General features: G+C 45.0%; 1 protein-coding gene across 13 annotated transcripts in view; it reads right to left on the bottom strand.

The window, feature by feature from the left end:
• Window positions 1-26,303, bottom strand: part of GIT2 (GIT ArfGAP 2) — a 2,415,297-nt gene that overhangs the window by 2,009,930 nt on the left and 379,064 nt on the right. For all 13 annotated transcript variants that reach the window (XM_069619395.1, XM_069619396.1, XM_069619398.1 and 10 more), the window contains one exon: window positions 17,535-17,629. In XM_069619395.1, coding sequence (XP_069475496.1) covers window positions 17,535-17,629 — 95 coding nt within the window. The remainder of the gene's footprint in view (window positions 1-17,534; window positions 17,630-26,303) is intronic.

Below are 26,303 nucleotides of genomic sequence, written 5' to 3'. Positions count from 1 at the left end.
TTATACTGGCAATTTGGACTTTCAATGGGATTTCCTATGGGATTTTCCATGGGATTTATGCCACACAAGAGAGGGGTATGCAATTTGGGACTGGGGTTATTTGCTACTTACAAAGTAAGCCTTGATTTAGGATTCTGGAAAGTCAACAGAGTTTTAGGACCCTCTGGACAGCTAGGCAAGGGGCCTGGTCTCAGCACTCTCCTGGATGGGATTCTGGACAGCCAGGCTGGATCTCATGACTCTCTGGAGAGCTAGGCAAGGGTCTGGTCTCTGCACTCTCTTGGATGGGATCAGCTAGGCAAGGGTCTGATCCTCTGCACTATCTTGGATGGGATCAGCTGCCACTGTCCTCTTTCTCCTGACTCCCTGGATTCTTGTGTGTGTGTCTGATCCTGTGTCTAGTAATCCTCTTATATAGCCCAAATGACATCACTCATTTTACAATCTAGGGGAGTACTCTAAAATGACCCCTACCTCCAGGATTGGACAGTCTATCATTCCTCTCTCCGCCACCCGGCCTTATTGGTTCAGGAGAGAGAGCATCATTTGTCTGTTTGGTCATTTATGACAGTTCTTTGTTTCCCAGGTCCACTTTTTAGCCAAACAGTCATGCATCATAACTTCAAATTTATACTAGACACCGCCATAAGAAATAGATAGGTGGTTTCAAGGGGTCATGGGAATTAGAAAAGCTGATCACCGACTGTATGCGAGGTAGTATGGCCCCCCCCCCTTGGTACCTTTTGGTCATTTTCATAAAATGTATAATAGTTCTCACTCTGCAAATAATTAAGCATATTTATAATGTACATCTCCATTTTAAAAACAGCCAGAACCGGGTCTTGACTGGCCATTTCAGTTCACAAAGTCCTAGAAACATGCACTCAGTCTCTAAAAATCACATGAAAAAATATTATACAATGAAATAATTTCCTGTTCTGAGTGCTGGGGAAAAATGCCTAAAATGAATAACTCCTTTAATGTCAATTTGTAGGATCTGTCACATATGGGAGGGTGGTGCTTCAACCCCCATAGCCAAATGGCTCCATTGCCCCTTTGAAGTTTGTCAGTTTGTCCTTCAGAGTGGGTGCTGGAGGAACTCGCACTTCTTGGTTAAGCACTAGCCCCACTGGCTTTCTTTGCCCCCCCCCTGCTAGTAATGCCTTTTAGTCTAGCAGAGCAGGTAATTATCACGCCCTCAGCCACCTCATATGTCATTGCGGAATAGTTCACTTATAAGTGCGACTTCCAGGGGGAGGCCAGGCATTCAATTTAGAGTGCCCTGCCTGAGCCAAACTGGTTTTACTGGCATTCCTGAGCCTCTGCAAAGTTGATTGAAGTCTTGTGGGGGAACAACATAATATACATGGCATTGTCAGCCCTCCACCCGCAACATATTCACTGACGATTCTGTGCAAGCAACGCTACACTGACACAGTGGCTTTTCAAAGTAATTTTTGTTTTTCCTCTTTCACACGTGATGCAAGCCGTATTTCATCTAATGTTTTAAATATGGTTCTGTAAGCCATGGGATTCTTTTAATTTGTCCTTCTTGAATGGGTTTACATTGATAGTTGATCCATAGACACGGGGGGAGAGACCCTCGGCACAGGGTTCTTTGATTTGACACAGGAGAAAAAGCCAAGCCGTTTTTCATTTATTTGCAGTGTTTGAGTGCTGCCGTTCACATGAAAGGGAAAACAAAAGTTGTGTCAGGTTGCAATGTGAAATGTTTGCCCCTTATGTGAATGAACAGTAAGACAAGGCTGTTTTCGGATGTATTGCCTAACTTTTTGGCATTCGGATGGAATAAAGCACACTGTTTTTCAATGCAGCGCATAACTTTGTGGTATTTCATATGATAGAAAACAAACGCAGGGCCGTCTTAAATGTAGTTAGTGTTCAACTGCTTGCCACACATGTGCTAGGGAAGCAGAGCACAGGCATTTTTCGTGGCAATTTTTAATGTAGTTTTTCAGGTGACAGGGATTTGTATTAGGGCCTGTAAACGCACCCCACAGCTTCTGTAAGGAAGGCATGGTATCAACTGTGAGACAGACACAAGTGACCACAGTTCAAGGGTCTAATCCTAAATCTACAGATGGGAGCAAGAAAGGACCATCAAATAATAATACCGCAGTCCTAGTGGTGTCTTGTCAAAATAAAAGGGCCTATACTAATAAACCTATTGCCAATCCTTACCTCTAAATACCAATAGTGTGTGAAACAATGTTACATAAAAGAAAGAAGTGTTCAAGAAATGATATGTCAGGATGTTCAAGCCGTTAGCCTCCCTGCCCCACGTTTTCAGCACGTGACAAGGCGGAACACTCGAGCTTAGCACCGTCTTTGGCTTTTCTAGCACGAGGGTACAGTTCAAACATTAGCATCAGTGCCTTCTGTGCCCAAGTCGCTTTGCCTTTCAAAGTCTCTTTTTTCAGAGGGCCTGATGTGACAAACAATAGGTTCCTTTCCTCTTAGGTCTTCACACATACTCAATTTCTCTGGTGATTCACTATCCACCTCGGGATCCCCCTCAGCCGGGCTCAGATCCCCTTTTATACAATGCTTGTCAGATTTTCGCGTATCCAATTTCTCGGGTAATTCACGATTCACCCCGGATCCCCCTCAGCCGGGCTCAGATGTTCACTATGTTCAATCGGTATCCCTCCGCAAGGTCGGACCGACTATCTGTTTTGTCATCACCTTGCTTGGCGGTATCATCATCGAAGACTTTTGATTGCGCACTGGATTTTGCTTGACCCATCGCAGGACCACTTAGATGTATAGTTATTTTGCCAATCTTTCACTTTTCTTAACTCTCAGTTGGACACACTGAGACTTTCGAATGAGCGCCCACGCGGTGCCGGACCACTGTATCAAGAGCATCGTATCTCGGTTTCAAAGTTCCATCACTCATCTGTTGTTCACTTTTTACTCGCGTTGGTTATCACATGCGTTTCATACACTATTCGCTTCAGCATTTATCATACAATGTTGATTGCAACCTTGGCTTCAACACAGACCAGTTTGGTATCACTCTCCCCAACTCACTGGCTGTGTTGATCTCACTGGGGCTGCTTTGTTGTAGGAGCCAAGGGCAGAACCACAGTGGCAAGCAATTCTCCTATCCTTGACTATCAAAGCGGGAGAGCCCCGGTTACTTCCGACACACAATGCAGGATTCTTCAGCGGCCTGGTTTCCTCGTCTTACGCCTTCTACTCTCGAGGGTTCATGAAAGTAACAGTTCCTCGTCGAAAAGGCCAAAGGCACATCCCTCCTTGTGATCCCCTTCTGTTTTGCCATCTTTCTCCTTGTGTTAAACTGCCATCTTGGAACTGCTGCTTCCTCGTGTGCTTTTCCTTGCTCATAGTGTACTGTTGTGCTCCGCCTTTTATCCGTGTGGGGAAGTGTAATGGAAGTCAGGAGTGTGTGATGGTCAGTAATTGCCTAACTCTGCCTGACCACTGTACTGGAACATGTGAGGTATACGGCTCAGGTGTTAGTCCGTTTTCTCTCATAACGTTCTGTCTGTGAGAAAGTGTTTGTGTTGTGCAGAAGGGGCCGGGGGGGCTCCGAGTTCCTACCTATTAGTCCGGTGTCCCACTCCCACTCCCTGAAGACCGTTCACTCAGGTGATGCTCCCGCACTGGTGCACCCCCAGGAACTGGATCCAAAAGTGATGGCCATGTCCTGGCCACCTGCAGGGCAGATCCCCCGGGACTAGCCGGTGAGACACATTCAGGTTTCTCACAACCCACATAGGAGACAGGCGCCCAATGCCAGAGACCTACCCAGACTATCCTGTAGCTCTGGCCTGGCTGCGTTAAAGGTTTTATCTTTAGGGAGGGATTGTTACGCCTCAGCGCCCGCCTACTCCCAGCACCTACGGCCATTCCTGCACATCATGGCACACAGACATGTTCCAGCAGGGTTATTGCTCTCCGCCAGGGAGTGCAGCGTTTTGTGGTTCTGTTTCTTCATCGGTGGAAGCTGCCGTGGAGAAGAACAACTGCAGCTACAGTCAGGAACAAAACAGACTACATTTCCCAGAAAGCTCAGGTCATGTGATTCGCCTCACCAATGGCACACAAGCCTCGCTCTCAACCTGCATCCCGCCTTTTTCCTGATGTAAACTATGCGGCTCTCGGAACGCTGCTTCTATTCAAGTTGCAACCGGCGTTACGAAGTTCCGTCTTCGTTGCCTGTTCTTGCTGTTTTTGATTCCTTGTGTGCCAGACCCTGTTCCCGTTCTATCGGACTGCTATTCTGACTCCCTACATTGGTTTACCTTTATCCCATGTGCCGAACCCACAGCTTGCTAACAGACTCCTTTTGCTTGTCTCTGATATTGTTACCGCCAGCCCGTGTACCAGAACCCTGCCTGTCAACGGACTGCCTTTTGCTTCGCATTGAACTTTGTTTTTGCTTGTTGCCTGCTAATGGATTGCAAACACAGCACGTCAACGTGAGCACTGCCCGCCTGCATACTAAGCCTTATTTCCATACGGGATCTTGTTCCTATTGGCAACGTAAGCACCTACCTCCATGTGAACCATTAGCACGGTGAGTCTTCCTACCTTGCTTCCGTGCCAACCAGTGCCTCTTCACACCTTGCAGATTTCCTGCAGACCTTAGATTACAGACCTTCCTTCCATATCAGCCTGTAAGAATTGTGTTCTTCCTGCTTCATCAGTTGGACTCTTCTGCAAACATCATCTTGCCTTCCGTCCTGGACACGCCTTTCTTTCTTGGATTACTGAACTATCATCCTCTTAAGTACACAAAAAGACGCTTTGCAGACCGTGCACCTACCGGGACCTAGTGCGCTCCTCGTGCCGCCCGGGTATAGAACCCTCACTAACCTCCCTTTTTGTTGTTGTCTCCTATCGTTGTTTATAAAGACACGGTTATCTCAGTATCGATAAGACAATTACTTTTTCTACTATACTTCTGTGGTGATCATAGACTTGTTCATTAATTCCTTTTTGCAATTGTAGGAAGGCCCCTGTGCTTGTGTCCATATAGTAGGAGGGGAAGTTTCACCCAGGTACTTATTCCTAATATTGGGGATATTGGTGTTAGTGGTTGACCTTACTATTACCAGTTTTTGATTCACACAACATTCTGACACTTTTTTGTTATTTTCTTACACCTCATCTACAGCAAACTAGACATCCTTGGTGACCTTACAACCACCTACAAGTGGGAGGAAAAGGGTGCAAATTGTGCCGGGATATCACTTTAAAATAGAAAGTTATAAGGGATTGAATGTGACATACCGAAATGTCCCAAAAAAGGGCTCTGAACTGGGAGCGAAAACCCTCAGCAGTTAAGGGGTTTATACTTCTTGCCACCCATAATGGGATCTGGATTCTTGCTACTTGCATCACAAATATTTCAGATAGCTGGATCTGTGCCCACCTCCCGCATAATACAGATTCAAGTTTCCCTATGACACCAGTTTCTTTTAACTGGAGTGGCATATGCAGTGACTTGCAATTATTTTCTAGATCAACTGGGTCATATCCTTGCTCTGGTCAAAACACACAATTGGAGTTTTCAGGTTTTCCAAATGTCCCCACTCCTGGTCAGAGCTCCATAAGTAACCTGCTGAAATTCTATGATCATTGTTCATTAATTCCTTTTTGCAATTGTAGGAAGGCCCCTGTGCTTGTGTCCATATAGTAGGAGGGGAAGTTTCACCCAGGTACTTATTCCTAATATTGGGGATATTGGTGTTAGTGGTTGACCTTACTATTACCAGTTTTTGATTGGTTGTCCTTTCTTGCAGCTGGGTCTGTAGCAGTGCGTTCTCCCTGCTCTTTTAGATGATCGGTCTCTTTGTCTGGTGCACAATACAGTAAAGGGGCATATCATAGAAAAGAGTCTTATCCCTCAGAGGAGGCTCGGGTGGAGGCTCCAACCCGAGTTCTTCAAGCAACACCCAAAGAACTACAGAAGTGGCCTCCAGTCTTGGTCATTCACCCGTTCAATGAGTAACAGGGATGGTGACCCTGCCGGGGCTCCCTGGGACTACCACTGGGCCTGGGGACTGTCAACCCTTTTTCTTTTCCGCCTAGTTAAGCACACCGACACATGTGAGGTACCATTTTTGTCATGACACCTTTGTGGACGTGGGAAGGTGGAACATTCTTGCTGGCGGCGTGATTTGGTAGTTTACTGGTGCAAATGTCTGAACATTTAGTTTTTTCCCCATACATTTTGGACTTTGCCGGGCCTTGTGGGTTATAGCTTCTAGGTTGATTTGCAAAAGTCAGGTTTCTTTGGATTCGCACTGGTGTCTTCTTTTCAGAAATGCATGGGGTTCCCGGTTTTCGTTGGTGGCTGCGACACCTCAGGCCCAAATCTGTGCGTTGTCCAGACTGCCAAATCCAGTATTTCCAAGGGTGTTTGATGTACCAGTGGTTTAGCCTTTTCCCTTTTCACCCATGTCAGTGCACCGAGACATGTGAGGTGCCATTAGTATCGGGACACCTGTGTAAATGTGGGAAGGTAGGACATTTATTGTTTTCTCTTGGTTTTGATAACGTTTTCATACATTTCCTGCTGAACTTTTTGTTACACAACCCTTTCATTTCCCAAACCTAACCTACATTTAGTCGCTGCTTTAGGCACTGTATGCTCTTGTAACCTGCACAAATCACCCATCCTTCAAAAGGTCTACCAGTGCTCTTTCAAAAGATGTATGCTTGCTATTCTTCACCAGATTTGTTTTCCTTATTTTCAAATGTTAAGTATGTCTGTTTAGGCTGTCAGCATAAAAATCCAGTGTACCATGGCTCGGTTTTTGGCTTGTTGTATTAGAATGTGTGATTTCCGGACTAGGAGTCAGGTGGAATGTAGCGGTGCATTGCTTTTCTCAATATTCACAGAAGCCATTATCTTACAAGTCCAAACATGCGACACATACCTTTTTTCTGTTATTTTACCAATTCTTTCCCAAACGATTGGAATTTTAGCTACATAGTTGTTGCCTGACCTGCGCAAATGACCCCTGCCTGAACTTGGAATTTTGTCTACTTTACAGAAATGTGTGCCTTTCTGTCTTCCCATTCAGCTTGCCTACCCTCCTCTTCCATTCCGTCCAAGAATTTCGTTTGGAGAAAAAAAAAGGGAAAAAACTGATGGTAACCTTACAAAAAATCCACTCAACCTGTTCCTGGAAGCTTGGAAAATGGTGAATTCAGAATGGCAAACCAGTTTTCCTAGCTCTTACAAGGAAAACACCACAGCCTTCTTTGTACCTCATTTTATTGGCATTTTCTGAAAAAACACAACATTCTGACACTTTTTTGTTATTTTCTTACACCTCATCTACAGCAAACTAGACATCCTTGGTGACCTTACAACCACCTACAAGTGGGAGGAAAAGGGTGCAAATTGTGCCGGGATATCACTTTAAAATAGAAAGTTATAAGGGATTGAATGTGACATACCGAAATGTCCCAAAAAAGGGCTCTGAACTGGGAGCGAAAACCCTCAGCAGTTAAGGGGTTTATACTTCTTGCCACCCATAATGGGATCTGGATTCTTGCTACTTGCATCACAAATATTTCAGATAGCTGGATCTGTGCCCACCTCCCGCATAATACAGATTCAAGTTTCCCTATGACACCAGTTTCTTTTAACTGGAGTGGCATATGCAGTGACTTGCAATTATTTTCTAGATCAACTGGGTCATATCCTTGCTCTGGTCAAAACACACAATTGGAGTTTTCAGGTTTTCCAAATGTCCCCACTCCTGGTCAGAGCTCCATAAGTAACCTGCTGAAATTCTATGATCTTCTCCTGCCAGAGTCCTTCTCTGCTACACTAATCATGGTAATTTCTGTATAGAAATTAGCACATGCAAAGGCCCTCTAGCCATTAATTAAAAATATTCCTATAAACAATGTATCTTTCTTTTGATAAAGGATTCCCCTTCTCTGAACCTGGTTATGCCACTTACAACTGAACCTATTTCATATGTGCAGTCTCAACCTGTAGATGGATGCCTATGAATTTGGATAGAAGACATTATATGAGGTATGTTTTACCTGCCTCTAGACACTTTACTAAATTGCCATCTCGCCCAAGAGAACAAAAGAATCTGCCTGTGAGACTTTTGCTGACGGCATGGGGTACTTAATTCCAGGAGTGGGGGATTAAGAATCCTGTCTCGAGTGAGGATCATTCAAGACAGGGCTCTTAAATTGTCCCCACTGTTAGAGAAAGACTCCCTCTCATTTATTACTCATGGGGAAATGGTTTTACATACTAAAGGTAGTTCACAATTAAATGGCTTTAGAAGGGTAAGGCACTATTCTGGCCTCAAAATGAGGGGGCTGTGCCCTGATCGGGTCAGCATGCTGTACATTTATCCCAAATTTTGCAGACATCCTCACTGAATATTATTCACATTAGATGACCTATGACTAGATTACACAGAGAAAATACTAAACACAGGATGGTCCCTTTGGTCCAGGGTTACCAATTTTATAATACATGTGATCCTGTTGATTTTTGCTACCCTTTCGGGAATGTATTACCTATATTTACTAATCAGATGTGAAACCTGCTAATGTTAAGATGACTCATGAGAGGTTGATGTAAACAGCCGAAAGGGATGTTTGAGAATGAGCATGGTTACTTGGAGTGTTATCATTCAAAGCATTTAGAGATGTGAAGCTAGAGTTACATAGCCTCAAAGAGTGGATCTGTAAAGGAAAACTGCAAACATACACAAATGACTGCTTAAAGAAGGTAAACGGAAAATGTTTTTGTGCATCAATTTAAATGCAAGTGCAACAAGCATATAGATTCAAGAAATACTATGATTCAGTAGTTCTTGTAAAGCCCAACAGTGCTGAGGAAAGGAATTCATTTTGAAATGCATATCTGCAGGCAGAAAAGAGAAAATAAATCTGGCAACTAACAACATATTTACTCACACGCGTGTATCTTGCTAGCGTCACAAATTATTTTCTAGTATGTAGACACTGCTAAAAAGTATATATATATATATATATATATATATATATATATATATATATATATATATATATATATATATAGTCAACTACACTGATATATGTACTGCAAACAAGTGCTATTAAAAGCAATAAAGCCTTAATTCTATTACAGGTACAAATCGGTTGATTTTCCCCTGAATGCAGAAAAATGACCTTGCATCTCAGATTTTGCCTGGCTCTACAACGTCAGCTTTTGTGTTAATTGGGGGAGGCTAAAATCCTCTTTAATGAGGACATGAAAACTTCCACTTGTTCCATTAAAATCAATGTAATGAAAAACTATTTAAAAAACGGTTGATGAAAGGATCAGCTACCACACTCTTGGATTGCATGGGGGATCGTATGCCACATGTCAGTTTTGGGTCTGCAGTACTGCTATTAAAGATTTGTCAAACTAACCTCACACAAATCCGTTTTCCGTGAAACTCAATACAGGTCTCAGTTAAGCGCTCCTCTGCAAACTCTTCCTAGAGAATGCAGAAGCAGGGTGACTCCAGGCAAGACTTGTTGGTCAGTACACCTACACCTTAGAGCTGATACATATTCCCCCGTTGCCCTGACAGCCTTCGCCAGCAGGTTTTAACAATAGACTGCAACCGATTAAATTCAAGGTGAATGGGGTTAAGCTGTTCTGCTGCCGTCTAGAGGGAAGTTGCAGACAGTGCAACAATGCATACAAGATTACAGACTTGAGACTTGATGAAAGGGTCAAGTACTATGAAAATGGTACTCTATTTTCCTAAAAAGTACTTTACTATCCTAGGGGTCAAGTGGAATTGGGAGCCCGCTATATCCATGATATAAAATGTTAACATCATATCCATGAAAGCAGGAAGATGAGATCCATGCGCTATCCTCTTAGTTGGATTACAAATAGCGGAAGGGCGCTATTTAACTGAGACCAATTTGCGCAAAGGAGCAGCTGTGTGCTATATTGTTGTGAATAATTTCAGAAGAAAGGAGCTACTGGGAGCTATAGCATTGTGATTTATTTGCTCTGTGCTATATCTCTCTCTGAGACTGTAGTATATTAGAGAACCTGTGGGAGGACTAGTGTCCCTAGATTAGAAACTCAATGGCAGCTTATAGTAAGGACCCTGAGGCCACCTTTTGTTTGCTAGATCCAGGTTAGGAACATCCTTTTTGGTTATAGACCAACACCTACTACCCATTGACTTTTTGCCCTATCTCTGTTCTAATTCAATTAGAAGGATTAAGAAACTGCTAGGGTAAATTGGGCTTTAGATAAAAAGAATACATTGGCTACAGAGAAAGGTCACTAAACCTAGCAAATACCCAAATATATTAGGACCCATCCTGACACCTTTCTGATTAGTCATTTATATAAACAAAAATGTCATTTGTAGATAAACCTCTAGCTCTCATAGGAGCATATTCCATTTTGATTGCACCAATACAACCAGTTAAACTGATTTCTGTGTGATTGTATGATTTATCAGTTCACGTCACACTCTATAGAGGTATGTACTAGTCTTGAGGCCACAGTTAAGGGGTACATAGTATTGAAATTAAATTCCATTTATGTTTCTACAATCAAATATTCTGATGCAAGTTAAATGCTGGTGTAGGAAGGAACAAATGTCCAATGTTGATATGAAGGCCAGAGGAAAGCAGAATGCATGTATCAGTAAAACAGAGTATAAAGTATTCTCTAATGATTAGAGTGTGCATTGATGAAATCTGCTATGAAAAAGTAGCATATGAGCCAAAATAAGGTAAGACACAGAAAATATCTTCTACATACTCACTGGCACCGAAACAACTGGGATGAATGGATACAACAGTTAGAAGTACACTTTAAATTGTAGCAATTCCTATCCCAAGTTGCCCTACCAAGCAATATATGTGCATTGTAGGTGTGTGTTGAATACAAGAGTGTGTCCCAAGGAAAAGTTGGAAAAATACATTCACAACTTATTCCAGATACTCATCGTACAAAAACAAGTGGACACCATGCTTACAGCAGACCATTTGAATATAAGAATAACCTTATCTTTAAAGCTCTTTACACCAGATTCCTCCTGCTTCTCAACACTCTATTAGCCAAGTGTTATTACATAATGTATGTATTATTAGCACCGTTTTGCGGGTGCGGATACCAATCAGGTTGCTCCAAACCGGGGCTGAATCCAACGTTGCTAGCCCGGGCTTGGAGTAATCTGAGTGGTCTGTATACCTGTTAGGGAGAATTCTCTGTTTAGGCTGAATTTCCTAACCTAGTGAGTCCCCCAGCAGCTTTGCTGGATTTCTGGAGTTTGTTTTTGTCTCCTGCCAAGAGTGAGTCTCTTTTCCTCACACTCTTGGACATGATTTGAGAGGTTCCTTTGACTGTTAATGTGTTTTATGGGCTATGGGGTCTTTTACTCCATTGGGTCTCATGTGTTTTTACTATGTGTGTTACACAGCACCCTCAGTGCCGTGACACAGGGGTGTCATAGTGACACCCCACCATAGACTCCATACCCTGGGACTGACTACTGTCTCCCAGGGCATGTAAAGTCACCATTGGCTTTACTAGTCCCAAATTATGAACAGAAACCAGTACAAACCATCTTATTGTGGACGTACTGGTCGGGGCAATTCGATTGCCAGGGGGTCTGTTATTCGAGGGGGCACGTCTCCGTCCCCCCTGATCGAGTTTTGGCTGGTGGCAGTGGATACTACTTTTTATATTCGACCGCGAATATATCTCTATGGGATTTTCCCATTGTTCGAGGCTACCAACTTTAATTATTTAATTCTCATAGCCTCGAACATACCGCCGGTTTATTTATTTAATATTAATTTGCCGGTTGGTATTTTTTGCCAGAACTCGATTCTAAAATGGCGTTTGTGTTCTCTTCTGTGACTCCAACCCAAGTCGAGCCCTTTGTTCCACTTTTTGGCGGGCTTCTCCACAGAAGCCTCCAAAAGTGTTGCCACTCTGTCTGGGTACCACAGGGGGTGTGGGAGGGGGTTTAGGCACCCTGGACTGAGTTGCCTTGGCAACTCAAGTCGCAATCCTGTGTGATTGGCCCAAGTGGTGAGCTGGCCGGCTCACCACTTAGCATGTTTGATTGACAGCTAGGCTGAATGAATGGGGGTTTCTTGCATAAAAGCAGGGCTTTTGGGACTGGAACTTCAGAAGTCACCACAGGACCCGAGAATCCGAAGAGGGAGAAGCTGAGCCGACCTGCAACGACGACACCACCGGTGGAGCCCTGCTGAACCGTCTCACCACTTCCCGACGACAGAGGAGATCTTCTTGCCGGAGAGTCTCTTCCCCTTGAGCTGGTGGGGACAACCAGTTCACTTTCCTTTTCGCCTACCAGGACGTCTAGTGGTCAAATTGCCCATGCCAAGCACCCCGGCAACCGGATAGCCACTGACCACTGAACCGCGAATAAAAGGACCACTCCTTTGAATCGAGAAACTCTGCGGCTGGTTTCTTCCCTGGCAGTGCAACGACCCCCTGCTTTCCTCCCCGACGAGATCTTCTCTTCTGCCGGACGAAGAACCAACTCGCAACCGCTGCCAGGAACAACTTCCCCCGCTGGAGTGTTCTCACCATTTCAAGGTACTGTGTCCGCCTGGCCTCCCTTTCTATAGATTGCTACAAGGTGACAGTAAATCCTTAACCTTCTAAACTGGGCTGGCCTCTTGACCATCTAACTGGTCCCTTTCTTTTGGTCCAACTTCTTTATGAACCTTTGAGACTTTTGTGCACTTTTCAACCGTGTCTGAAAATAAGTGGGGCTTTACTTAGGAGTTGTCTAATATTCTTTTTAGGGAGTATATATACTTTAGTAACTGTGTTTTCGAACTTGCTTGAGATTAGTGCCAGTGTGTTTTCTTAGATGTGTTCTAAATAAATAATTATATATCTTTTACACCAAAGCTCTGGTCAGTGTTTGCTTGTTCTACTGTGTGTACCTCCCCTATTGTGTATGCTCTGTATACTGCTTAACTCTTCTTGAAAGAAGTCTGACTGCTCAGCCACAGCTACCAGGTAAATCTGGGTGGTGCAGACTGCTACCAATTGGGTTTACTGCTAACTCCTGTAGTCCTAAACTTTTTGCAGTGGTCCCTAAGGGAACTGCACAGGTTTCTGCCTAACAATACCCACCATCCACTGCTGTTTTGCCTCCTCCCCTGTCTGATGGTGTCATCACTCCTTTCCCAGAGGTGACCCCTCCCCATGTGGCTAGGGAACGGCTGTCGCTACCTGATCCTGACCCTGGTGGAGTCTATATGAGGGAGGGAGGCAGCCTTGGGGAGGTGCCATGACATCATTGGACGAGACATATTCTCCATGCCATATTGTCTTACCTCCACTGACCCATCAAGGAAGGGTACTTAACACACTTTCACAGGATCTGTATACAAGTCATCAAGAATTGACTTGCCTTTCAAGATCACAGAGAACACTGTCCCAGACTTACCAAGAACCGACTTCCATTTCCCCAAGTACGAAAATACTGTGACGAAGATGATGAGCCAAGTAATGAAGATCAATGGCGGCTGTTAGGGAGAATTCTCATAAATTTCCCTTACCTACTGAGTCTCTCAGCAGCTTTGCTGGATTTCTAGGGTTTATTTTTTTCACCTGGTAAGAGTGTGAGCCTTTTTTCCCACTCTTACATGCGTTTTGCTGTGTGTGTTTTCACTTTTTGTGTGATCTTGGGCACTGGAGCCTCACCTACTCCATGTGCACCACTTTTTTTGTGTGCGTTACACAGCACCTTCAGTGCAGTGACACAGGGTTGTCTTCGAGACTTCCCACTGATTCCATTTTTTTGGGGCTGACTACTGTCCCCCAAAACAGGTCAAGTTGCCATTAACTTTATGTAGTCACTTTAAACCACAGACCCAGTACAGCCAATCTTACATGGAGTATTGGAAAGGGTTAACTCTAATCCCTTTGTGTCTGTGCCTCTTGGAGCCTTGTTTCGCTCCCATAACATTAAGACTTGGCTGGTGGCAGTGGTATCTACCCGAACTTTTCAACCGCGATTATACTATATAAACGTGGTAGTGTTTCAGGCTATTATATTAGCCTCAAACATAAACCCGCTTGACCAAATACATTTTATTTTGGTTCCGGCTGGGTTTATTCGCCATTTCTTTTTGTTAAAGTCTTTGTCGTGTTTTTCTCTGCGTGCCAAACCGGGGATGACTCCTTTGTTCGCTGTCTTTTCGCGGGCTTCTGCACAGAAGTCCTCCTTAAGGCGCCTGATAGTCTAAGTAGGCAGGATGTGAGGGAGGGATCTTAGGACCCCTGCCGTGGGTTCCCTTGGTAACCCAAGTCGCACTCTTGTCCGATTGGCTAAGGGGACTGGCATTGCCAGGCCAGCCACCCTTCTATCTGATTGACAGCCAGGCTGTATGAATGGGGGAAAACTGCATAAAAAGCCGGTCTCTGGGCAGACCGAAAGAACCAATGAGGAACTGGAAGAAGAGGATCCCTACCATGACTGAACCGCACGGTGAAGCCCTGCTGCAGGTCCGAATCGCCAGAATCCGAAGATAGAGAAGATCCTCCAGGAAACTTCTTCCGTTAAGCTGGTGGGACCAACCAGTGTGCCCAAACCACAAGCCAGGACCCCTCCTCTGGTTGAATTCGCTCTACAGAGCTACAGTGGGCCGGATAGCCAGGAAGGTCGGACCCTGCTTGGGTTTTAACGAGTGCACCTTTTATTCGTTGTTTTGCTCTGCTGCTGGTTTCTTCCCTGGGTGGCGCAGGACCCTCCAGTCTTCCTACTTCGGGTCAGTCCGACAGTTACTTCAGGAACCGTGAGCCTGCAGGAACCACCAGGAACGTCCGCCTCAGCTACAGCTCCCTCTCCGTTTTAAGGTACTGTGCAAATCCGGTTGTCTGTTTCGTTCAACCACGGTGAAAGTGTTTGAAATATTTCTCCAAACCAAGGGCTTGTCCTTCTCTTCTCTTTGAACAAACTTTTCTACCAACCAACCTCGTCCGGAATCTGTGCCACGAACTTTACCGCGAACTACCCTGAACTGTGTAATCTTGAGCAAAAGACATTTGACCCACTGACTTTGGCCCTAAGCCTTTTCTAGCTGATCTCACTATAGTCTCTCTTGTTCAATTGCCCTGAGTACTTACCTGTTGATTTTGCCTGAATTCTAATAACTTTGTCTTTCCCTCCCTTTTAAATTGCTGGAGTGCCATTTTGCTCCCACTTCATGTTGTGAGCTTAACTTGTCTGGAATATAAGGAACGTGGTGTGGTGTATTTATAATTGTGATTTTTAACTTGCTGAGAATAGTGAAATTTTATACAACTGTTGAGTAAATAAATATATATTCTTTTACTTAGAAACCTTGAGTCAGTGTTTGCCTGAATCATAGTAATTGCTGTCCTTTGTGTAACTATTTGTACTGCTCATTTACTCTTGAGATAAGTCTGGCTGCTCCTCTACTGCTACCACTATTACTGTGTAGTACAGGCTTGTGAAATTGTACTGTCACTTGTAGTCTTAATTGTGTGTAGTGTTCCGAAAGGGTACTGCATATAATTCTGCTTAACAGCGGCCAAGAGCACAAGGTGTGCTCTAGTTGTTGCAGGAACATGCCTGATGCCAGAAGATGTAAACCGGCGAGCCAGCTGACAGAGAAACTGACTGGAGAACTCTAGTCCTCTCTGTGTCGACCGAGGGACTGCAGCGCTGGTGCGAGGTCCGTTGAGCCAATCGGCTCACCGAAGAGACTGGAGAGAGGGGACTGCAGGGGACGGTATGCTGCGAGGATGCCCGAAGCAGGAGAAAGGCTTCAGAGTGTTTGCAGTTACCGAAAGGCATCCTCCACACTGCCTGAGCTGGGAGTGACGCCGAACAGCAGAACGGGAGCCACAAGAGACACAGGAGCTATGACACAGAGGCGGCAAGAGGGAGCGCAATGCCAAAGAGCTGGCACAGTTTTGCTGCACATACCATCAAGTGCCTGTGAGTCCACCCAAGGAGCGTATTGGCAACCGTAATTAACGGCGAATGTAGGATATAAGAAAAGACGAACATCACTTAAAGAGGCAGAATGAAGTAGATGTAAGAGACTGTCAAGTTTGTACGTGCATGTCGCATACCTATAAGGAAAGCCCTGGCAGGACAGTATACCATGCAGAGTCAAGACAGAACAGAATAAATATAAGAAACTGTTAAGTCTGTAAGTGTGTGCAGTGCACATATAAGAGAGCCCTGGCAGGAGAGTATACCAGCTAGACTACAGTCACAATAGAAAAGCTGTGGCAGGAGAGTATACCAGGCAGATGCAAGCTGCAAGTGTATTAATTTAAGAAACATACCTGGGAAGGTCAAGTTGAACAGTGTGTAAAAGACATCACCTAAGGAAGTCCTGAGAAGGGTACATCAGGACTAGCAAAATGCTGTGTTTAAACTTGTCAAAAAGGAGTGAAAACCAAGATACAGACTAACAGTCAAGTTGTTTTGTGACCAGTTGTGGTGTTGATCAGGAGAGACTTAAATTCATCAAAGTATAAATCTGAGTGAAGAGAAATCCAGGGGAAGGGAACCACGCTCTGGAACTTGTATGTTTCCTTCTAGAACATGTGTATACTACTTAAGGCCAAAGACATTTTCCCTTTCACCTTGGAGTTGATCTTTAGAACGTGAGTACAGAATAGTACTTTGGACACAGGACATTTTTCTTTGCTCATTCTGACATTTGACAGACCACTTGTTTTGTTTGAGGTAGGAAAACACCTCTTAGAACAGGGACAGAGGCATTTCCCAAACCCCTTTTCTTTTGCCAATAAAGGTTTATGGTCAAAACCATGAAGCCCCTGTGTCCATGTCTCTTTCCTGGCTCCTCTCACCTGCCTTGAGCCCCCAAATCCAGCCACTCAAAATTCCACCTCCTAGCCCCCACCCAACTCTCCTTACCTCAAAAGGAGCCCTCTGCCTGGGCCGCACCGTCCGCTTGGCTTCCCTGTTTAAGCCATGGAAATGGAAGAGGGGCTGTGCCGCCTTCCATTTCCATGGCAATTCTGACTCTCCCCGGTCGCTGCTGCGAATGAAGCAGCGCTGTCGGGTTTTCATTCTTCCTCCATTTGCTATTAGAATCTCGAGGGTTTGCTTTGGGGTCTAATAGCAATAATGATGTATAATGTGGGCTTCACTGGCCTGGTAACAACCCGGTGTTAAGGCCTTCACGTGCCAGTGAACCCTGGAAAACCACGTTCTTATTGTTTAAGAAAAGACACATTCACCAAGGGTCATATGAACACAGCATATGCACCCCTGAACTCCGCCCTCCCGCACCCCCCAGAAACCCATTTATCAATGTCTGTTACTGCATAATGAAGAAACAAGCAAGGTACATTTTCATTGCAAACACCCACTTGTACATATTCAAATCAGTGTGAGCAATCGGACAAATGATAAATGATGTTAATTAAGGTTCATGAAGCCAGAATCATTTTAAAATGTTGGTGTAAATAAAGGTATAAAAGAAAATGCTTTTACCTGGTTTCCTGCCACATAAATAAAATGCTAATCTGTCTGTAAGTTCATGCTGTACTTCAACAAGGCGATCTGCAAGATCATTGTGCCCTCCTTGTCTGAAATCAAACAAAATAAGTTTCTGTATAAAAAGATCTTTGTATGTATGTTTTGTGGCATAATGTAAGCAAAAACACACCAAACAAGCATAGACAAAGCCTGTACTATTTGCTTTTCCAGTTCAATGCATTTTACATTTATAGATTTGAAATTGTGTTACCCCATTAGAAATTGACTCAACAAAAAAACAAGCTCAGGTACTGGTCATCATGTGCCTATTAGGTGTGCTCTAAGCCTCTACAGGCTAAGTCATTTTGTTTAAAATCATTCTGCAGTTTGCACAGCCTGATACAAAGGCCATAAAAATACTTTTGAGATCTGTGCCATCCCGCATGTCATCAGTGTTACAACACACATTTTAAGTTCCAATTACCTGGGCTGTAAACAAAGGACAAGGTCTCTTATGTATGTCGCATACAGTCCTACTTTTTGGCCACTTAGTAGGCAGATTGCACCATTCTGCTGTTAACAATGTAAAACAGTGCAATCAGTCCATTAAGGTGCCAAAAAGTACTAATCTGGACAGACAGCATGACCTTCAATGTTTTATTTAGACAAGTGAAAGGGCATCTCCCCTCCCCTGTGCATGTTGGTGGTTGAGATTTGGGAGTAGGCATATACTGGGTGATGGTGCCCAGAGCAGTGCATGTTTCCCAAGAATGCAACATGGATGCCGACAGTCTCAATAGAGTGGGAACAAACAATTACGAGTGGGAAATCCACTGGGCATATTTTCTTTTTTTCAACAACACTTTATTAGACTCCTCCACAGAAAAAACTTTAAAAAAGAGAAACAAAAAAAAACACAAACCTCTTGTTCCCCCTGCCCTCCCAGCTTCTCTCCCTTATCCCCACCTAGTCCTATGTCCTTAGTTAGTCTACCAAAGTAACTAGAGTAGTAAGACGCCACCTGTCCCACAAAAGTATAACATCAAAGAGAATTCCTAATGGTATAGAGGGGAACCCCCCCACCCGGGTTTGCTTAGCTACCCTAAATGTTTATCATGTGATCCATGAAATAACCTCCCAAACAGTATATTCTCTATTGAGGGATATCACAAGTTGGTTTCTCTTATCCCTCCTCAAACATTCTCTGCAGCGCTTCTCACATGTTCTTGCATGTCAAATAAGTTCAGTGCCCTAAATAGATGTGGATACCCAATAATGACAAATTCTGATGATAAAAAGCCAATTACTATTCCCCATTTTCGATTAAAAGCTTCATGGCCCTCATTTATATCAGCAGACATCTTCTCCACCGTCATCAGTGTCCACAGTTTAGATCACCACAAATGAACATGCAGCGTTTGACGATTTATCTACTGTGAGGCCAATACCACTTTTGCAACTATTAGCATTAGTGTTAAATTAGTGTTGCTGCTCTCCCTTGGCCCGAGAATAATGGATAGTTTGTCTTGTCGGGTATTGCTAGTAATACTGTTTCTGGGTCAAATGGGAAAGTGTACCCAGTTTCCTGCGAAATGCATCTAGTAACCTCCTCCCAGAATGGCCTGATCTTAGGGCATTCCCACAAGATGTACAAAAATGACCCCTCCTCCCCACAATCCTGCCAGCACTTTCCAGAAACTGTTGAGTCCTTTAAATTCAATTGTGCAGGGGTGAGATACCATCTCAGATTTACCTTATATGCCGCTTCTTTAACTGAACGGCCATGGAAGCCTTTTTCGCTCTCAGCCAAATCCCCCTCCATTCTTAGTTTGTAATTTCCCTCCCTAAGTCCTCTTTCCATGCCTGCATATAGGCCCACTTCCTATTGTCTCAAATACGTTGGATGAAGCTATATATCTTTGATATCATTCCCCTGAATGTGAGCCCGCCAAAGATGTATTTTTAAAAGGGAGTCTGCTGCCTCTTTCATCCTTTAATAAAAAACCAAAGTCTGCTTAGATATTATTGGAAGCGGTCCTGTTCAGTCAGGTGTAACTGCTGTTTACATTCCTAGAGTGTTTTAAGTACGCCTGGAGTTACTGTCATGATGCCCGCTCCCGGGGAGCCGGTTCAAGCCCTGCGTCCCCGAAAGCGGACATCCAGTCCCCAAGGAAGGACCCAGCAACCCCATATAGGGGCTCTTTGGACAGTGTCCTGGCGCCATAGGCGCCAGGCTCATTATGGAAGTGCTTGGGTGCACTTACCTGATGCAGACCATGCTGCAGGATCCCGGCCTCCTTGAGGCCTGAAAGGAACTACTTTACCTGTGGGACTAATTTACCATCCGGGCGTGGCCGGGGAAGGATACATACCTGATTGGAGGAAGGATACATACCTGTTCTGCATCTAGCAGCTGGACGCTCACTGTGTCTGCTCCTGCATCCTGACTTCTGCCACGCCTGCCAGCATCCTGGATCACCTGCAAAGGAAGAGAAGAAGAGAACAGAAGAAGGGAAAGTCCTTACCTGCTAAATCCGCATCCCGGAGACATCTCGCCGACAATCCTGAAAAGGAAGACTTATTTAAAAGCTCATTGCGTCGATCGTTGCAGCGCCGCATTCCACTCACCTTTACTGGGCGCCTCCATTTTCAGCAGCGATCATCCGGATTCGCAGTCACGCCCCAGCGCTGTTAGGCAGAAACCTGTGCAGTTCCCTTGGGGAACACTGCAAAAGATTTAAGACTACAGGTATAGCAGTAAACCCACTTGGTAGCAGTCTGCACCACCCAGATTTACTTGGTAGCTGTGGCTGAGCAGTCAGACTTCCCTCAAGAAGAGTTAGGCAGTATGTAAAGTATACACCATAGGTACTCAAATACAATAGCACAAGCAAACACTGACCAGAGCTTGGTTTCAAAAGTATATAGTTATTTATTTATTAAACACACATAAGTTGAAATCACTCTAGCAAAAATATAGAAAAAACTCTTCAAACACAGTTATAATGAAAGCAGTTTCAACCCTTACTCCTATCTAGACAACTCTAGGTTAAAACCACATAATTCGAACAGAGGTGAGTGCTTAACGTTAGATGACACTCTAGTAGGTTCAAGAAAGGGATAAAAGAAACATAAATAGGTTAAACACACCACTCTAAGGTCCAGAACACTTGCAATAGGCTCAAAGAAGTACAAAGTCACAGGTGAGCAAAAGTCACTAGGCAGGGCCCACTCTTAGAGTAGCCGGAGCGAAAATGTGCCCAAGATCACACTGTTAGTAGGGATTCAAAGTCTTGCAAAGAGTTAGAAAGAGTTTAGAGTGGCTTAGAAAGTTTAGCCAGGGTGTCCCAGGCACTCCCAGGTTCGAAAGCCGGGGGCTAAAACTACCCCGTACAGTCGGTGGCAAGGGAAGCCAGGCGGAACACGGTACCTTAAGCGGAAAGGATCCTCCGGCGGTGGCAGTTGTTCCAGGCAGTGGCAGCAAGGCTCGACGTCGGTCAGGGGAGAAGAAGTTCTCGCTGAAGAGCAGAAGAAGAAGGTCGTTGCACTGCCCGGGAAGAAACCAGCCGCGGAGTCCTCCGGTTAAAGGGTTGTACCGACTTTCGCGGTTAGGGGTAAAAGTGTGGTATTCCGGTTGCCGGGGTGCTTGGCACGGGCAAGGCGGCCACGAGATACCTCGAGAAGCGGAAAGAAGGTGAAAACTGGTTGTCCCCACCAGTCAAGGGAAGGAGCCACTCCGTTAAGAGTTCTCCTCGGTCGTCGGGAAAGGTGGTGAGACGGTTCCGCAGGGCTCCACCGGGTGGTGTCGTCGAAGCAGGTCGGCTCAGCTCTTCCCTCGTCGGATTCTTGGTCCTGTGGCGACTTCTGAAGTTCCAGTCCCCAAAGCCCTGCTTTTATGCAGCAAACCCCCATTCACCCAGCCTAGCTGTCACTCAAACATGCTAAGTGGTGAGCCGGCCGGCTCACCACTTGGGCCAATCAGGACGGAGTGCGACTTGAGTTACCAAGGTAACTCAGTCCAGGGTGCCTAAATCCCCCTCCACCCCTCCTAAGTACCCCAGACAGAGTGGCACCACTTTGGAGGGCTTCTGTGAGAAGCCCGCCAAAAGTGGAACAAAGGGCTCCACTTTGGATCAGAGTTACAGAGGCGAACGCCCACGCCATTTTAGAATCAAGTTTTGGCAAAAATCCCAACCGGAGTTATAATAATAAATATATAAACCGGCGGTATGTTTAAGGCTACCGTAAATAAATAATTAAATGTGTTAGCCTAAAACAATGGGAAATCCCATAGGGAAATATTCGCGGTCGAATATAAAAAGTAGTTTCCACTGCCACCAGCCAAAACTCGATCAGGGGGGACGGAGACGTGCCCCCTCGACTAACAGACCCTGGGGCAATCGAATTGCCCCAGCCAGTACGTCCACAATATGATGGTTTGTACTGGTTCTGTTCAGGATTCAAGACTAGCAAAGTCTTTGGTGACTTTACATGCCCTGGGAGACAGTAGTCAGTCCCAGGGTATGGAGTCTATGTTGGGGAGTCCCTAGGACACCCCTGGGTCACGGCACAGAGGGTGCTGCGTAACCCACATCACAAAAATACATGAGGCCCTATGGGGTAAAAGACCCCATAGCCCATTCAACACAAGGTTTAACCAAGAAAACACACTTCAACATGTCCAAGAGTGAGGGTAAAAGAGTCTCACTCTTGGCAGGAGAAAAAAAGAAACCCCAGAAATCCAGCAAAGCTGCTGGGGGACTCACTAGGTAGGGAAATTCAGCCTAAACAGAGAATTCTCCCTAACAAGCGCCTAGGGAGAAAAAGACCAGAACAAAGGGTGAGAGAGAGAAGGGAATAAGGAAAGCTAAATCTCCATGTTAAGACTTCATTTCGGGTCCGCGCCGCATCCTGGCATTTCCGGACCCCGGCCCCTAAGGGGAAAAAGAGACATCAGCGTTAATGAGCGAATGAAAAGACATTACCAAAAAACGCTCATTAAAGACTTACCTGATTTCTACATGGATTTCACCTCTCATCTCGGGTCGGTGCCTGTTCCCCGGCATTCCGTACCCCGGCCCCTATGGGGAAAAAGACACTAGCATTAGTACATTAATGCATGGACACAAGGGGAACCTCTTATCAAAAAAACTTACCTGGAAGCCAAGCAAGTTTGGTTCTCACCAATCCGAAAATCCAGTGAAGTAACTGGATACCAACACGCCCCTGCATCACAAGCAGGATGGAGAGCTTGTCCTTCCAGACCCTAAGGTGAGACGCTACGAGGAATCACAGAAGGGTTTCGAGGAGGGTGAGAGGGGAAAGTGGGAGGCTGATTGCATTGCCCCGCAGATAGTTAATCTCCTATTTTCGCCTACAGAAGGATACTTCTGTGGGCCAGACAAGCCAGATTTCGGGGCCCGGTCCAGTCCGTCTTCCGAACCCTGCGCATCATCTTAGAAGAGGTCACAGCAGCGCGAACCAGGCCAGCACCTCCGTGGGAGTCAGGTGAGCGTTACAGTTACCAGGATGTGTCTATATGGTCCTCTTTCCCCTCCAAATATACCCAGTGATATTTTTCTGTAGTTGTTGTAATTCTTGCATAGGGACATGGTGTGGCAATGCCTGGAAGAAATAAAAGATGCGGAAGCACATTAATCTCGACTGAGATTGTATGTTTATTCCATCTTGACAAGTCCCCCTGATCTGGCCAAGAGTTCAGAGTGATTCATACTATAGATTTGATCAATGCTGGATGTCAGTCTCACCCCTAAATATTTAAGATGGGTTTTTGCCTACTTAAACAGATAACTTTCCTGTAGGATCGTTTTCTCAGCAGTGGAGTTAGTCACATTTAAAATTGCAGATTGTTCATAGTTGACACAGAATCCTGAGGCCACCCTGCAAGATTCCAGCTCCCCCTGTATTATAGCCAGTGAGGATCCTGGCTTTCTCAGTATCAAAATAACCTCATCGGCAAATAATGTCATCTTCTATTCTGTTTGTCTGAATTGGAATCCTGTATTGACGGGTCTGCCCCGACCCTTCTTGCGAGAGGTTCAACCGCTAGCACAAATAGAGGGGAGAGAAGGCACCATTGCTTAAATCCACTGGATCATATTGGTGCAAATCCAAATTCGGTAAGAACCTCCTTCAAAAAGGTCCAGGCCGCCCCTGTCAAAGGCTTTTTCAGCATCTAGCGCGGGCAGCAAAGCAGGGTCAGCACTGAATCGTTTCATTTTATCTATAAAGTGGATCAGCTTTCAGACATTATCAAAGGTCTGTCTGCGCACCACAAAGCCTGTCTGATCCGGATGGAGTTCCAAAAGGAGCGGCTCCAGCCTCACTGCCAATATCTTTGCGAATATCTTTTCATATAAATTTAAAAGGGCAATGGGTCAGTACGACCCATAGCTCCTGGTCCTTCCCCGGTTTCGGCGAAACACTAATTGTAGCTTGCCCCATGGCATCAGTAATTTTACCAGCGGCAAGGAAGGAGTTCAACAGGTCAAACAGATGAATCAACAGTTCCTTACCGTGGACTTTAAAAAATTGGTCTGTCAGACCATCTGGTCCTGGGGCCTTATTGGATTTGGGAGACCGTATGTCTGCTAAAAGGTCTTCTTTTTCTATGGGTCTATCTTCCAGAGTCTTCAGCACTTCTGCAATGTGGGTCAACCCAGCTCCCTGTACATATCTGCAACCCACAGTTTCGTCTGCCCTCTCCTCCATGTAGAGGTTCTGAACATCTCCAATATGCCTTAATTATCCTGCACCAGCTTCTCTTCCTTATTATGTATCCCTGTAAATCACGCATGTGTTTGTTTCACTTTTAAAGCCTCAGACAACATTTTATTTGCCTTATTTCCACTCACATAACGTGACAGTTTTAGATTTAGTAGTTGTCTCTCTGCTCTATTGGTCATTATGGCTTTAATTTGCCCTCTAGTTACCGTTATTTTCCTGAGTATTTTCAAGGACCCCTTTTACTGTGCTCAGTTTACAGCTTCTGTGGTCCCAGGATCTGCTTTATTTTTTCGCCCGCTCGTAGTTTAGCTAAAAGGGGTGCCTAGTGCTAACATTTCCCCCTTATTACCGCTTTAAATGCATCCCATGTATTGCAGAAGTTTGTATCCCCGGGGGCTTATTCTCAAAGTAGTCCTTGATTTGTGTCTGTATTTCAACCATGACCAAAGGTCCCAAACAATGATCAAGCATATGTTTGGGAAGGGATCAAATTCACCGGGCTTCGGGGGGCCCCTCAGATCAAGGTGTAGGCTAACCGGGCTATGACCGGAGATCGCTAGATTACCCATTTGAACCTCAGTTATCGCCTCCCTTAAGGTATGAGATACGAAAATAAAGTCGATTATGGTGTATACCTTGTGGACATGCGAGAACTAAGAAAACTCCCTGCTTGCTCTTTGAGCAGCTTGCCACATGTCCTATATGCCTAGATCTGGCATCTCCTGTACATGTGTTCCCAGGACTGAGCCCTCCTGAGTGATCCAAACTCATGTCACTTTGCAAAGTGTGCGATAATAGGGATAAGATTCAACACAAATTCCATCTGTTTTGTGTTTGGGCATTTACCGAGATAAGGGTAACCAACTTAGAGCACAATTTGCCTGTTACCAGTATGCACGCGCCCTCAAAATACACCAGAGTATTAACAACCTCCAGCACGAAATTCGGTCTGCATAGTATCATAGTATCGCCACTCCAGCTGTTTTAGTATGCACTGTCGGCAAGTACTGTAGTGGGAACTCCCTATTTCTAACTCTGAACTTATTTGCATTTAACTGGTGCGTTTCCTGAATCAAAGCTATATCTACAATGGGCTCTTTTAATACAAGGAACATCTTATTTGGGGAGTTACAGTCCTTTATGTTCAGTGACAATATCTTAACCATGCTTATAGACTAGAACGGTTTGCTTTAACCCAGCTGTTCCACCCCACTACCCTCTCGCCCTCATAGAGCCTCCCCCTTCTTCCCCTCCCAACTGTCCCCCCTATTATAATACAAAACATTCTTAATGGGTGTTCAGAACCTCCCCTCTCGGACTTCCCACCTCCCCCACTCTATTTAGCAAGCCCTTGAAAATGTTCTTATCATGTCCCTTGCTGATTCTAATAGTGCAAGTGGTAGGTAGATCTGCCTTTGTGAAGGTCCTTTGTCCACGCCCCACCCAAGGGATGTGAGGTTCATTTTAGTTGCACTAATCCCCTGCCACCGCATTTTCCTCCAGGTTCATGCTGCCTGAAGCGTGGCCACACAGGCCAGATCCCCTTGTCCAGGGTGATTCAGTTTACAGTCTGTCTGCTCAATCTCTTAGCCTTTTACTGCCTGTTCCCACGGGCTGATTATTGCTCTCTGCCGCAAGTAAGCCTTCAATGCTTTTAGTTAGTTGGAGGTCAGGTGCTTATCTCACTGTTGGTCTTTTCGCAACCTTCGTTCACGTCCCTGCCTTGCTGGTCCCCTCTCCCAGTTTTTCTGGTATCGCCATTTTTAATAATTTGCATCCCTGCTCCAGATCAGTAACCACCTGTGGTTGGTTGTTCCACTCATACTGCAGCACGGTTGGGAACGTCCACCTACATCGGATACCCTCCCAGTTGAGCCTTTCCGTGATTGACTTTAGGTGCGACTGTCTCTGTAGGGTGATATGATGATATTTTATTTGTATCGCGCTCATACACAGGTGTTTCAGAGCGCGACTAGGCAAGGGAGGGGAACATGGGAGAACAACAAAACAAAAACGATCTCACTAGGCCCAGTGACA

This window comes from Ambystoma mexicanum, chromosome 10 (genome assembly GCF_040938575.1).
Source record: "Ambystoma mexicanum isolate Mex_15411 chromosome 10, UKY_AmexF1_1, whole genome shotgun sequence".
Taxonomy (NCBI): domain Eukaryota; kingdom Metazoa; phylum Chordata; class Amphibia; order Caudata; family Ambystomatidae; genus Ambystoma; species Ambystoma mexicanum.
Note: the sequence above shows the minus strand (reverse complement) of the source record. Positions and strands in the feature narration are given on the sequence as shown.